The following is a 15,898-nucleotide window of genomic DNA, read 5'->3' on the forward strand; positions in this document are numbered from 1 at the left end:
CTCCTACTGCAACTTCTTGGGCAGGATATAAGGAGAGCCCAAAATTACATTGGTTATGGTTACCTTGTAATTGCCACACAAAATGCACTCTAATTTAGGGCAGTCTATTTCTGAGGTTCTCAAGAACCTCTCTCAAACAAGACATGCATGAGAAGAGTTACATAGGCAGGAATAAGATGAGATAGACAAGAACAAGGACAAAACACAAAGTGGGCAGAGGGAAGAGAAATGGAAAAGGGAAGGTGTTTTTAAACCACGTAGGATACACCTTAAATATAATACTTAGCATTAGCAGATCTGTTAACAAGTGATGTACCTACCAACTCTGATTCATCTTCAGAATGGTTCTGCTGAGATAGTATCAGGGGGTAGCCGTGTTAGTCTGTATCTACAAAAACAACAAGGAGTCTGGTGGCACCTTAAAGACTAACAGATTTATTTGGGCATAAGCTTTCGTGAGTAAAAACCTCACTTCTTCGGATGCATAGAGTGAAAGTTACAGATGCAGGCATTATATCCTGACACATGGAGAGCAGGGAGTTACTTCAGAAGTGGAGAACCAGTGTTGACAGGGCCAATTCAATCAGGGTGGATGTAGTCCACTCCCAATAATAGATGAGGAGGTGTCAATTCCAGGAGAGGAAAAGCTGCTTCTGTAGTGAGCCAGCCACTCCCAGTCCCTATTCAAGCCCAGATTAATGGTGTTGAATTTGCAAATGAATTTTAGTTCTGCTGTTTCTCTTTGAAGTCTGTTTCTGAAGTTTTTTTGTTCAATGATAGTGACTTTTAAATCTGTAATAGAATGACCAGGGAGATTGGAGTGTTCACTTACTGGCTTATGTATGTTACCGTTCCTGATGTCCGATTTGTGTCCATTTATTCTTTTGCGGAGGGACTGTCCCGTTTGGCCAGATGCTGGTGCAGCAACTACACACCACACCACAGAAACACCAACCCAGGAACCTATCCCTGTAGCAAACCTCGTTGCCTACTCTGTCCCCATATCTACTCTGGCAACAGCATCAGAGGACCCAACCACATCAGCCACACCATCAGGGGCTCATTCACCTGCACATCCTCTAATGTCATATATGCCATCATGTGCCAGCAATGCCCCTCTGCCATGTACATTGGCGAAAGCTTATGCCCAAATAAATCTGTTAGTCTTTAAGGTGCCACCAGACTCCTTGTTGTTTCTGCTGAGATAGTTAAGTGCTATAACTTCCGTATTACAAATAGGGAAACTGAGGGAAAGAAGTGAAGTGATTTGGGACTAAGGGGCAGAGTGGGATTTTAACTCAAGATTTCCTGACTCCCATTCCTGTTTATTCCTCTAGCCCACACTGACACCACCTACATTTACATCAACCAAGCATGCAACATTATAGTGCAATTCTGGAGATATGCACAAAGTGACATGTTTTATTCAGCGTCTGCATTCCACAAAAAAAGTATAGTCCTTTTATATAGAGTCAAACACGCTGTTATTCATACTATATTCACACAATGACTCATGGCAGCCATAAAAACAAGGCATAGGGAGGAAGCAGAAATTAAGAGTGATACCGAAAGTTACTGTAGATTAAAAACTTTAAAATATGATTTTGTTCCTTGTACAAACTAGCAGAAGTCTATTTTACATTCTTCTCAATGAACTGCTGCAAAATATATACTTTAAAAAAAATACAGCCAATATATATATATTGATAAATCAAAATTCTCATTGGCTGGTACTAATCTGAGATACTAAAATGTACAGAACCAGCATACATATTAATATGTTAGATGTTTAACCCTATTTTGTGAAATCCAAACTAAGGCCCAGATCCAATCAATAGCATCTGGGCAGACGACAGAGCATGGGAGCAGCAAGTCCACCTCTATGCTGAAACCGACTGTTAATTTTCCACACAAAAAACTCATAAAAAGGAACAAACGTTAACTATAAAAAGAGAAACAGTTGCATAATATCCAGAAGCCTCTCCAGAAGTGTCATTAGTATAATACATTTTAAAAATCTAAGTGATATCTTACCAGTATTCAACATGCACTGTTACTCCCATGCTTTCTGTTAAAATTTCTTTTTCCTCTTGCGGTTATAAATTGTGTGGTACTGATTTAGAAACAACCAGAAAAAACTGGGTAGCTGTGGAAAAGTGCAGTCACAGGCTGAAAAACAAGTGCCGCTCCTCTCCCAGGTCACATGGCTGCTCATCGGTAGCTAGGGAACCAGCCCTCTCGGTGGACTCACCTTTTATGTACTTTCGTGACAGTGCAGTTAGATTGTTTAGCACTGACATACATCAGCACCTAAATACTGCAAGGGAACAGTCCTTAATACCTTCTGTTGCATTTGGCTGATTGTTTTATTTTAAATTAACAAATTAGTAACATTAAAAGGTTCTGGATGAAAGTGATATTGATGGCTGAAGAAGTGAGATTGCACTTTATTTTACAGGAAGTTGAGTCAACAGCAAAGAAAATGCCTAGTCATTTTATGATCACATTTTATGCAGATTAGTCCATCAGAATACTTTAAAAAAAAAAAACAATGAAAAAATATTGGAAAATCTAGCTGAATGTGTCAGCTAAAGAATATATTCTGGGGAAAATATTTCTTTAATTGTGTAAAGTCAACAACAAATGCTCCTTCAGTATGAAGATCAATTCAGGGTTCCATATTTTCATTATAAAGGAAAAGAGAAAATTTTAATACATATCTTTTAACAATAGTTTAAGAACATACTAAAATCAGTTAATTGCCATTTGTTTTCAGATGGTTCAGAACAGATCTCCTGAATTACTGGAATAGATTTTAATCTTTTATTTTCAAAAATGTAGAAACTTGTTGAAAATATGGACTTTCAGTATTGTACCTATTTCTCCTATCTGATATTTTAAAGTATGCAGTGGATAGTTTAAAGCAGCAGCCTGAAACCTTAGGTAAAGGCACCAACTATGGTGAATTGTGAATCTGTTTTCGGGTATAGGGAAAGGATGATGAATATACTTTGCTGAATCTTCTATTCAGTCATGGAGAAAAAGCAAACTTTACACACTTAAATTTAAACCTAGTCATTTTCCTAAGTTATGATCCTGATCCCCGCCCCCCCCCCAAATTTAGCCCAAACCAAACCAATTAGCATGGAATATCATGCATGTTCTAACGGGGAGAATTAGGTTAGATAATTTGAGGTTAGTGAGACAATGCATTTGGCACTTAAGAGTATTAAAAATTAAGGGCTAGTCACTTTTGAAAAAGTCCTGCTATTTTTTCACCACATCTCAAACAGCTTGGGAAACAGTTTGCATTTAATTTTTGTTGTTGTTGTTGATCTCAATTAGCGCCTTAAGGACTATTTTTGAAATTGTGATTTTCTTTTCTTAATTCTGGAATTGGAGCCCCAGGCCCCGCGCTTCGGGACGCAGGGTCCAAGACGGCCTAGGGAGTTAGCGGGGGACCTGGCGCCAGCAGCAGCGAGTGACCTGGCCCCACCCTGCCGGCTCCCGGTGTCACTCGGGGGAGGGGGTAGAAGCCAGAAAGAGGCAGGACGGGGTCTTGGGGGAAAAGGGTGGAATGGGGGCGGGGAGGGGGCAGAGGGTGGGGTTGCCCCAGGCCCCACACCCTTCTAGGGATGGCCCTGTCTGGATTATTTTATATTTTATCTGGCACTTAGAAACCTGTAAATCTTAGGACACAAATGTGTTCTCAAGCTAGCAATGTACGTGGGATTAGACTCACCCCCAGCTCAGTACTCAAACTCCTACAGGGAATTCCAAGTCCTGCACATAACTTGCAAGCTCTGCGGGAGTCCTGGTCCTAATGCTTTCTCTGCTTCATAGTCGAGTGGCTACACTGGTCTACAATTTTTGAGAAGCCGTCTGCTTTAGAGATAAAATGTGCTATTTATTATGTATTTTGATGTGCTGAATTCAAATATGACAATTAAAACAACTGATTGGCTACTGTTTCTAAGATATTTAAGTTTTTACATTGTATGTCTATGTATATTGTGTAGATAGTAGAGTTTTAATCATAAATTGTAAATCTAGGTCTTTCCATGTGTTTATGGCTGCTTTACATGATAATATTTCACCTGTCCTGTTTATGTAACACTTTAAAATCAGCAAAAGGGTTATATAAATAAAATTTATTATGAAACAAAAGGCAAAAAACTATTATGTACATAGTTTAGTCCTATTCAGTGTCTACTCAGCGCTTCTTGGCTTGTCTCTTGTATTCATTAAATGGAGCATCTCTTGTCACTGTCCAGCAATAGTCTGCAAGCATTGATGGGCTCCATTTGCCCTGATAACGTTTCTCCATTGTTGCAATGTCCTGGTGAAATCACTCGCTGTGCTCGTCGCTCACTGCTCCGCAGTTCGGTGGAAAAAAAATCTAGATGAGAGTGCAAAAAATGTATCTTTAGTGACATGTTGCAACCAAGGCTTTTGTATGCCTTGAGGAGGTTTTCCACCAACAACCTGTTGTTGTCTGCCTTGTTGTTTCCGAGAAAATTTATTGCCACTAACTGGAAGGCTTTTCATGCCGTCTTTTCCTTGCCACATAGTGCATGGTCAAATGCATCATCTCAAAGAAGTTCATGAATCTGAGGACCAACAAAGACACCTTCCTTTATCTTAGCTTCGCTTAACCCTGGAAATTTTCCACGGAGGTACTTGAAAGCTGCTTGTGTTTAGTCAATGGCCTTGACAAAGTTCTTCATAAGACCCAGCTTGATGTGTAAGGGTGGTAACAAAATCTTCCTTGATTCAACAAGTGGTGGATGCTGAACACTTTTCCTCCCAGACTTCAATGACTGTCGGAGTGGCCAATCTTTCTTGATATAGTGGGAATCTCTTGCACGACTATCCCATTCGCAGAGAAAACAGCAGTACTTTGTGTATCCAGTCTGCAGACCAAGCAAGAGAGCAACAACCTTCAAATCACCACAAAGCTGCCACTGATGTTGGTCATAGTTTATGCACCTCAAAAGTTGTTTCATGTTGTCATAGGTTTCCTTCATATGGACTGCATGACCAACTGGAATTGATGGCAACACATTGCCATTATGCAGTAAAACAGCTTTAAGACTCGTCTTCGATGAATCAATGAACAGTCTCCACTCATCTGGATCGTGAACGATGTTGAGGGCTGCCATCACACCATCGATGTTGTCGCAGGTTACAAGATCACCTTCCATGAAGAAGAATGGGACAAGAGCCTTTTGACAGTCACGGAACATGGAAACCCTAACATCACCTGCCAGGAGATTCCACTGCTGTAGTCTGGAGCTCAACAGTTCTGCCTTACTCTTCGGTAGTTCCAAATCCCTGACAAGGTCATTCAGTTCACCTTGTGTTATGAGGTGTGGTTCAGAGGAGGAGGATGGGAGAAAATGTGGGTCCTGTGACATTGATGGTTCAGGACCAGAAGTTTCATCCTCTTCCTCGTCTGACTCAAGTGAGAATGATTCTGGTGCATCAGTCCTTCTCCGTGGGGCACTGGGCGTATAGCTGATGGAATGTTTGGATAATGCACATCCACTTTTTCTTCTTTAACACACCTTTCCCAACTGGAGGCACTATGCAGAAGTAACAATTGCTGGTATGATCTGTTGGCTCTCTCCAAAATCATTGGCACTGCAAAAGGCATAGATTTCCTTTTCCTGTTCAACCACTGGCAAAAATTTGTTGCACAAGTGTTGCAGCATATGTGTGGGGCCCACCTCTTGTCCTGATCTCCAATTTTGCAGCCAAAATAAAGGTGATAGGCTTTCTTAACCATAGTGGTTATACTGCGCTTTTGTGATGCAAAAGTCACTTCACCACAAACATAGCAGAAGTTATCTGCACTGTTCACACAAGTACGAGGCATCTCTGCTCACTTTGGCTAAACAGAAATGTGTCCCTTTGCAAAATTCAAACACTGACAAATAAGAGAGCACAACATTGTATGACTTCTAGAGCTGATATAGGGCAATTTGTTCAGCAGAGTGATGTAAGCTTCATTAGGATTGCATCCTCCATGACTTCTAGGAATAACATGATGCAAATCATATCATGTATGACGCAATACCAGCTTCAGATTGCATCATTCATTGTTTTGCCTAAAAAGCAAGTACTGTCCAAACCCAGTCATAGATTTATTCATAGATCCAGTCAAAGATGTATTTTAGTCATTTCTGGTTTAAATTGAGATCCCTTCCCTTTAAGACTCACTTATCCTCTGCCATCAAGGGTCATATATACTGACCCAATAGCATATCTTGAAAACTAGAGCCAATCAATTTTAAGCATCATTTTCGTTCTCAGTGACCCAGAATTAGTAAAGTTTGACTACATTTATTTCAGAAGTATTTTGGCTGTAGAGCAGTGAGCTATCTACTGTCACACATCAAGGTTTCAAAAGTTCAAAAATGGGTTTCAAAAAATAAATTCACTAGTTAAGTTGGTAAGAATAAAAACTCCATATTGTCAAATGTTTGTGTCGAACTCTCCTAGCCTGCAAATTTTGCGTGTACACATATGGACACACATACCCACAGTTCTATTACATTTTTTTCCTGTAGTAACTGAAATGTTTTTATAATCTTGCTTCTATTATATATCCTTCCAGGCCCCTGATCGTATCCCTGAAGAATTGCCTGTGGTAGACATTCCCTCTGAACTCTGAAAACGTCCTTATCTAGTCCATTAAATGTTAGTTTTGTTTGACTAAGAATATAATGATACAGGAATTAAAGTTGAAAGACTAGATTTACATATTAAAACTCGTCTTCCAGTTTACTTAACAGCAATAAGACAGAACTGCAATCATACCCACTGCTCAAACTACCCCATAATTTTATATTCATATAACTCTAATTAAGGAATGTGCTCCTAATTCTAAATAAACATTTTAATTAGCTTAAAATGTTTATACTCATGTTTATTCATTACACAAGTTATTACATAGTTGTCCAATAGGGGAGTTTTTACACTTTCTTCAAGCTTCTGGCATTAGTCACCTTTGAACAAGGATACCTGACTAGATGGATCACTCGCCTAATCTAATATGGCAATTTCTATGCTCCTGCATAAACTCATATTCGCCCCAAGAAACTTTAAGACATCCCTTTCAGATAAGGACAGCAGAAGTCTGTAAACAAGAATAAATTTATTTTAGATTTAAAGATTTAATGATATACAAAATGTATACAGTATTATATCTTTAATACACTTTACCTTTCCCCCCATCAACATAAAACACGATTTAAACAGCTATTGTGTTCGTGCCTTAGGTCTGTATCTATAAGATACACTACTGAATAAAAAAAAATTTAGAGAGCTTTATATTGCCCTTCAATTAAAAATTACAAATTAGTACCTATGTAACAAACAAAATAAAAATCGCAGCATGAAACTTCAGTTGGACAACAGGTTTTTCTTGTTGAATACTCAACAAGACTTGGGACAGTTAAGTTACATTTTATTGGCATAAAGTTGCATTGCAATCTCCCGTACTTTACATAATGCTAAACCAACCCTAGTCTTTTTTAAATAAGTACCACAAACAACATAACATTAAAGATGTTTCTATACAATTTTAAATACATTTAAAAGTTCATGTGTACATTCTGCTTTGATATACTGGTTTTATGAGATTTTTGGAAGGCATAACTTCAGAAGCAGTCATTACAAGAAAAAGCACTTCCCCGATTTGTTTCTTTTTTTATTTCAACAAGGCAACTTCTTGTTTGGACACCATGTACTCTTTTCTACTATATGATGTAATTATACCAGTCTATCCTGGCTTTATTTGTTACTATTTGACAGTGACTTGATAAAACTGAAATGTATAAAAACAAGAAATTTCATTACACAATTAAGGCTCTATTCCATGAAAACTGGCTTCACACCTGTGAAGCTGAATCCTGATTCAGGAGACAAACTCTTTATTGGAATAGATCCATTTCTGACTTCAACCTCAGCATACTGGCACGATATACACAGATCCTTTGGATCTGTTCCCTTCCAAAGGCCAGATGAAACTACATGGCATCTAATAAGATGGGACACTTCTGACAAAGCCCAGGGAAACCTCTGACAATGAAGAAGGATGCAGTCTCCTATTTCTCTAGCTGGCTGACAGTAAACCAGCTGCCAAACAGACACTTTGCCTTAAAACATCCCAAAAAAAGTCCTTTTAGTCAAGAGCCTATTGCACCACAGGATTAGATGAACCTCCATTGGACAAAAGCAAAACTAAAAATAACCTTCTTCTAAAAAGACCCTTTAAAAACATTTCATAAATTCTTGTCATTCAACCCTTAAAATAATCAGCTGCCAGCTCATCTCTGTAGATGGTTACCACAAGTTGTTAGGTCCTTAGATTACGGACCAGATATCAAAATTCCACTTATAACACTTGGTTCTTTGTTTTGATCTCTCTTTCATTTGATTTTAGTGGAAGACAGATAATCTACAACTTAGTGACACTGTGTAAAGCCAATGTTTGCTCATGTCATTACAGCATCAGATGAATAGAACTAGTTGATTCTGATTCTTTGGTGCAGCTTCCAGGCTGAATTGTCAATTCTGGAGAATCATCCTGAGGAAATATAATTTTGTCAGGCGTATAATCATTTCTCTTCAGATCTACATTGACAAACGAAAAGACACAACAACAACAAAATGAATGTTAATATTTCTTCGTTTGGTAAAATGAAAGGGCCATTAAAATCTTTAAAACACATTTAAAGATCTATGTATGCTTATAACACAAACATCTCCCACCAGGCCCTCAATGTAAAAAAGGGAGTGTAAAAATGGTTTGTTAACTGTTTAAGTGACATTAAGGAAACTCAGTTTTAAAGTCATTTTCAGAACCTCTCACTTCCTTTCTCTTCTGAACCCATTATATTATAGCAGAGCGCCAGCTATCATTAAGGTTAAGAGCAGCTTTTCTGTTTCTAGCTTGACTCTTCCAAGTGCTCTAAAATCTACATGGTTACTTGGATTGCCCTGACATTTGGTATGCCTCATGCTGTGGTGAGGTTCTGTTAGTGACGCAAATTTGAGACCATTTGATACCATCCCTAGAGAAAAAACAACTTTTCTTAAAACTGACATGTTTTGGCAACGAATTTTTGCACACAGATAGAGATCAACCAAGGCTGAAATCATCACACCAGAGTCTCAAACACCAAGCAGAAATCTGGAAAACGTTGGAGGGCACATTGCTAAAATCTGTCTGTCAAGGTTTTATTATTATTTTGTACACAAAATAATGCTTGCTAGCATGGAAGAGGCCCATTACAGGGTAGAGGAGTTGGAGGGAATCGGGGTTAGAGGGGCTTGGGGCTGCGCTGAGGGGAAGGGGGTTTATGGGAAAGGTGATTACAGGAAATGGGCGGTAGGAAAGGTGAAAGGTTGGGGGGCTCACAGGGGCAGGGACACTAGGAAAGGAACATGGGGGTAAGTGACAGGGGGAGAATAGGAACAGTGACACCTGTCAGAACCACATTCTTCCCTTCTGTGATTGTGCCATGATCTGCCCGCCCCATCCCACTATGCAGGATCTGAACCCCTCTTCATGCCCCCCATCATGGGATCTAGGAGGCCTTGCCTCTCGCGGGGGGGGGGGTGTATCTACTCCTCCCCTCTCCCCTCCCTGTGAGAGCCAGGTTCTGGGGTCTTGTCTTTCTGGGTGGGTGTCTGAGTCCCTCTCCCTGTCACCCCCAGATCTTAGTTCACATGAGGGAATGAGCCCATTTCCCTGCCCCCCACCCCCCCGCAAAATATGATCTTGGGGAAGCTCTGCCCGTCTGGTGGAGAGCTTTGAACAATCATGCTCAGTCCATGCACCTGGAACACACTGCTGAGACTGAGGTGAGGAGTTGAGAATGGGTATGTAAGATACATACCACAAACTCTCCAGAACTGGGGAGGAGGAATGGGAACATCGACTGACATGAATGGATTAGCTCACCCGTCTCAGAGCTATTGTTTTAGGCTGTATGCACCTCTATAGAGTGTTCTCATTCATCTGAGACCATCACATTGAGATGAATGGTCCACTTCAGACCTCTCTGAGCCGCCTATGCTTTTAGGATTATGCTGTGCTGGATATCTGCATATTGCAAAGCAGCTGCTGCTGAATTATTTTATACAATATTATAGTGGAGCACTAGTTCTGCTACAGTTAAGACTGAGAAGATTTTTCTGTTTAAATCATTATTTTTCTAAGTGTTCCAAAATCCACACGCACATCCTGATAGTCTTGAAATTTGCTGTGCCTTATAGGGGCTCAGGATAGGGTTAATGATCCAAATTTGGGGACATTTGCACAAGATTATTTTGTGGGAATGTAATCCAAGTATTTTTGATTACAAGAGATCCTTCCTCCCCGTGAAACTCCCCTTCCCCCCCCCCCCCCAGCTTTTCTTAAAATTCACAGATTCTACCAACTTTGTGTGCGCACACTTGGCTTCAAAAATGTTAATGGTTTAATGGGACAGGAAGGGAGAGTGAGCTGGAAATGGTGGATGGATGGGGGAGGCGGAGAGACACCAGTCTTCTCTCACAGGCTTAAAGTGACTGTAATCACCATGTAACAAAACAATCAAATTCTGGAGACATAGACCATGTCTGACCACATAGACCATGTCTACACTACCTGCCAGATCGGTGGGCACCTATCGATCCAGTGGGGATCGATTTATCGCGTCTAGTCTAGATGCGATAAATTGACCCCCGAGCGCTCTCCCGTTGACTCCTGTACTCCAGCGCCGCGAGAGGCACAGGCAGAGTCGACGGGGAAGCAGCAGCAGTTGACTCACCGCAGTGAAGACGCCACGGTAAGTCGATCTAAGTATGTCGACTTCAGCTACGTTATTCGCATAGCTGAAGTTGCGTAACTCAGATCAACCTCCCCCCACCCCCAGTGTAGACCAGGGCTAAGATTTCTCTCATTGGCTATGTAAACAACTACACGCTCCAAACATTTCAAAATAAGAGTATTATTCCCATTCCACTTAAACAACAAAGCGTACCTGGGGGGTGGAGTGTGTGTGTTTGATGAGTGAGGGTACATTTAGGAACCACATAGCAACCATGTGACCTAGTGGAGAAAAACAGTGAACTAGGAGCTCTATTCCTTGCTTGGTGACTGGCCAAGGCACGTCAGTGCTCTGTACCTCAGCTTCCCCATCTCTACAAGGGGAATAATGATCGCTCCTTGAGATCTACTGAAGACCTATGTAAGAGCTAGGTATTATTACCTGTTCACAGGAGCATCTGAACTTCACTCCTCCATGCCTAAATGACCATTAATGCCTACCAACATTTATCTTTCTCGTAAAAAACTAGGAAATTAAATGGCAAAAAACTCTTTGTTAATACAGCATTACGGTTGTCTGGCAATAGTTTGTGCCCTTCCAGAAGGTCAAGTTCAGCAAAACTCAAAGTTGTGAAAACCTGGAAATACAGAGTTAAGGTACATAGCCATGCAACCTTAATTCTGTCCTCTCTGAGTAATGGCCAATACACTCATTGCACACACACTCACATTCTGCCTTTGTCCTGTACTGAAGAGGAGATCCCTACGCTCATACACTTAGATTGCTCCACAGTAAAAACATCACCTTATTTTTACAACTCCTTCAGCCTTTTACTACCTCTTCACCCTTATGCACACGATGCATAACATTTTCACTTATCCTTCATAAAACCCTCAGACCACACTAATCTCCCACCTATGACATCACAATCCACACAACAAGAAGACCCCTATGCAACACAGTACTGAAATGAGGCATACTGGATCTCTCAAAGTACACATGAACCTTTTTCCTTTGATCACACACTCAGGGAGAGGGGCTCTCATACACCGCAGAAAGCCACAGCACCCCAGTTCATCTCAGATCACAATCACAGCTCTTCCACCATTCTAGCTACATTTAACATAGTGAAAGCAGGTGGAGTTCATGTAGATAATTCCCAGTCTAGAACCTGTTGCCAGCTCTAGGGAGGCAGAGTTATGGTTGCTTGGGTGTGTACCGTAACTCCGTATTTCCTGGTTTTCAGAAGTTTGAGTTTTGCTGAATTCAACGTTCTAAAAGGGCGCAAGCTATCGCCAGATAACCGTAACTCTTTAGTAACAAAGTTTTGTGCCACTTAATCAAAAATATTAACACAGCCATTCTACTATGGAAATTGACTCCTTTTGTTGCCAATTACAGTATATGATATTAAAAGTTTCAGGACAAGCCTAGAAGGCAGAACTGAGATTTATCGGTTGCTAAAGTTTTCTAATTACCTGTAAAAGACATACAATACAGGCAGCAGTAGTGCAATCTTTCCTTCATTGCTTTACCAACCCTGACATGGAAGGACCATGTCTAGGATTGAGGACAGTTTAGATTCTATATCCATTTAATCCAAGACATGTCTATTGTGATAGTTGACAAAAGGAGTAAATTAGTTCCAATTATTGTTGTGGGTTTTTTTGTGATATGGTCACCACTTCAGTACAAACTAGATAAGGAACACCAACTCATTTTACACAAAGTCATCAAAACTGCTATTAGGCAGTGGTAGCTTTCAGTCACTACAAACTTAGACTGGATTTGAACTGGCAAATGAGACATGAAAGACTCCATTACACTATTACCCCAAACTGAATCTTACAAATTAGAATACTTACAAATTAAAATAACTCCACCACCTAGTTTAACATGCCATAAGTTTTTGTGCTGATCTTATGCTACTTTTCCTGACTTTATACCTTCCCACCACCTTTCCCAATAATTCGTTTTTGCCAGATACTTTCTTTTACATGACCCAAGCTGGAGTGGGAAGGGGAAAAAGAGAGTCGGTCCCACAGGAACACATTCATCTCCAGAGCCTGAAATGGAACCCAAGATTCCTGAGTCTCGCCATTCCTCTGTGAAACCCACTGGCAAAGGGTGTGTCTCATCCTCTTACTGCTCATCCACATAGAAGATGACAACCTGCTATTGTGATCAGTTATTCAATTACTTCCTGTGAAAGAGGTCTATGCAGTGGATCTAAAGTTTCCAATCCTGCTGATGAACCGCATGGGTATCAATATGATGCCACATGGAGAGAATGGTTACTTACTCTACAGTAAATGTGTTTCTTTGAAATGTTGCAGCCAATATGGTTCTCCCTGTAGGTCCGCATGCACTTCTTGTGTACAAGATTGTTTTTTGAATAGCAGTGTGCACGTGGGCCATGCGTGCCCCATGTCTCCTCATGCTCCTATACAAGGGCATAAAGGATGGGTCAGCCATGACCCTGCCTCAGTTCTCTCATAATTCAAAGCCTGGGGTAGCAGGGGACTGAAAAAAGCATAGATGGAGGCAGGTCACGGGATCCATGCTGATTCTTTGAGTATGTGTCAGTGTAGGAGATTGACAAGCAGCATCTCTTCAGAATGGTGGGAATGAGAAGTTTCAGCTGCATCAGCTGAATGATGATTGTAGGACTAATATCTCAAATTTAGCATCAGATCTACAGCTAAATCTAATGAATAATGCTTGACAAAGGTCACAATAACACCACCTTGCAGATCTCAGAATGTGACATTTCTGAGGGAGGTAGAGGATGTTTCTTGAGCTCTAGTGGAGTGAGCCTTGCCAATTGTTAACACAAAAAGTTATATTATCCATTTCAGTGTCCTCTGAGAGATGGCTTCACCTTTAGGAATGTCCAGCCATGGCTATAAAATAGACAGGGAAACAGTCTGCTTTATTACATTGATAGCACCAAATCATTCAAAGTCTTGGATACATCTAGTGTGGGATGAAGAAGACAGGCAAGCTAATCCACTTGGTTTAGATGAAATTCCGACACTATCTTCCAAATGAACTATAGGTGAGGTCCACCATGTTCCTACTGAATGTAATATAAGGAGGCTCGGCCATAGGTGCCTGAAACGCTCTCTCTTGGCTGAAGTAGTAGTCACTAGAAAGCCTGTCTTCAGTGTAAGTGATGCTGGGAGCAGTCCAACAGAGGTTTGAATGGAGGTTCCATTAGTTTCAGGAGGACCAGACTGAGGTCCCAGGCAGCGGTAGGTTCTCTGACTGGTGGGTAAACATGCAATAGTCCTTTGAGAAACTTTGATATTGTGGGGAGCAAAGACTGAACATGACTGTACTGGCAGATGGCAAGCTGAGACTGTTGTGAGGCAGACCTTAAGAGAGCTGAACAAGGGACCAGCCTGTTTTAAAGTGTAATAGATAGTTGAGAATCTGTGGTATCTAAGCCTGGACCAGATCCAGACCATGTTGGGATACCCTTTTCAAGAACCACTTGCATTTAGATAAATACATTCTTCTGGAAGATGTCTTCCTGCTCTGTACTAAGATTTCCTGGACTTGCAGGGAGTGATCTGTGTCCTTGTTACTCAGCCACCCAAATAGCCACATAGGTGCAGCAACTTCATGTCTGGATAGAATATCTGATTATGGTATTGTGAGATCAGGTCTGGGTAGTCTGGGAGTTGGATTGGATGCTGGGTGCACATTTGTAGTAGGTCTGTCAACCAAAACTGTCTCAGCCAATAAACAGCTACAAGAATGATCATGATTCTGTCTCCTTTGATTTTGGAAATCACCCTGAGCAATCTGTGAAAAGGTACATAGAAGGCCTTGAGCCCACTGGAAGAAGGCAGGCACCAGTAACAACCTAGATTCAGAACTGCTCTGGATCAAAAGCTCTTGCACTTGGCACTGATACTGGTGATCAACAGATCTATTACCAATATCCTCCAATGTAGGAATATTTGCTTTATGATGGATTTCTGCAACGACCCCTCATGAGTGGTGACTCTTTGCTCAGGAAATCTGCTAAGGTTGTTGATGACATTCAGGAGGTGAAGGTCAATCAGGGTTATCCCATGTTCGTGGCACAATGTCCATTAGTTTGATGGCTTCTAGGCAGAGGGTAGATGCACGTGCATTTCCTTGCCTGTTCATGTAGTGTGTTGTGGAGGTGTTTGTCAGGACCTGCACTGAAGAGTTTTGAAGAACTGGTAAGAAGGCCATGCAGGCTAGACTGATGGCTTTGAGTTCCAGAGCATAGATGTGAAGCCCCATGTCCTCTGGGGCCTAAGTCTCTTGCATTTGTAGGTGATCCAGGTGGACTCCCCAGCCTGTTCCTGATGTGTCCATGTTAAGGTCTTTGTTAGGGAGGGGCTAGAGAACAGTCCCCCTCCACACACATTTCCAGGTTTCTTTCACCAGCTCAGTACTGTGACATGAGGTGAGACCACCACTTTCTTGTTCATCTGGTGTCTTGTTGGAGAACAAACTGAATTGGAACGATTGCGGGTAAAATCTGGCAAGAAGTGTCATGTACGTGCACACCAACATATGACCTAGCAGCTCCAGACACAGCCATACCGTCATAGTCAGGCTCGAGTCACACACTAGCGACTGCATCAACAAGAACCCAGTCTTTGGGAAGAAAACTCTTGCTGAATGGTTGTCAATCAGGGCTCTGAACTCTATCATCTGTGATGGGATGAGATACTATTTTTTGTAGTTCACTAGGAAGCCTAATTGGGTGAACAGGGAAAGGGTGAAATTTGCAGCCTCCTGCTGGGATCTGCTCTGATGAACCAATTGTCCAGGTAATGATAAAAATGAATACCTAAAAAGAAAAAAGTGTTCTGCTACCAACTCTAGGCATTTTTTGTGCCATGGAAAGTCCAGATGTCAGTACCTTGTACTAGCAATAGCTGGGTCCCACTATGAATCCTAGGTACTCCCTGTGGGCCAGATGGATGGCTGTGTGGAAATATGAATCTTGCAAGTTGAGACCCACAAGCCAATCTTGAGCTTGCAGATATGGAATGATGGAGGCAAGCATTACCATCCTGAATCTGAGG

At 41.2% G+C, this 15,898-nt stretch overlaps 1 protein-coding gene across 2 annotated transcripts in view; it reads right to left on the minus strand.

The window, feature by feature from the left end:
• Window positions 1–7,140: 7,140 nt before the first annotated feature.
• Window positions 7,141–15,898, minus strand: part of TRPM7 (transient receptor potential cation channel subfamily M member 7) — a 126,807-nt gene continuing 118,049 nt past the window's right edge. For both annotated transcript variants that reach the window (XM_054041488.1, XM_054041489.1), the window contains one exon: window positions 7,141–8,640. In XM_054041488.1, the coding sequence (XP_053897463.1) occupies window positions 8,510–8,640 (131 nt within the window). In that variant the 3' untranslated portion in view covers window positions 7,141–8,509. The remainder of the gene's footprint in view (window positions 8,641–15,898) is intronic.

This window comes from Malaclemys terrapin, chromosome 10 (assembly GCF_027887155.1).
Source record: "Malaclemys terrapin pileata isolate rMalTer1 chromosome 10, rMalTer1.hap1, whole genome shotgun sequence".
NCBI lineage: Eukaryota > Metazoa > Chordata > Testudines > Emydidae > Malaclemys > Malaclemys terrapin.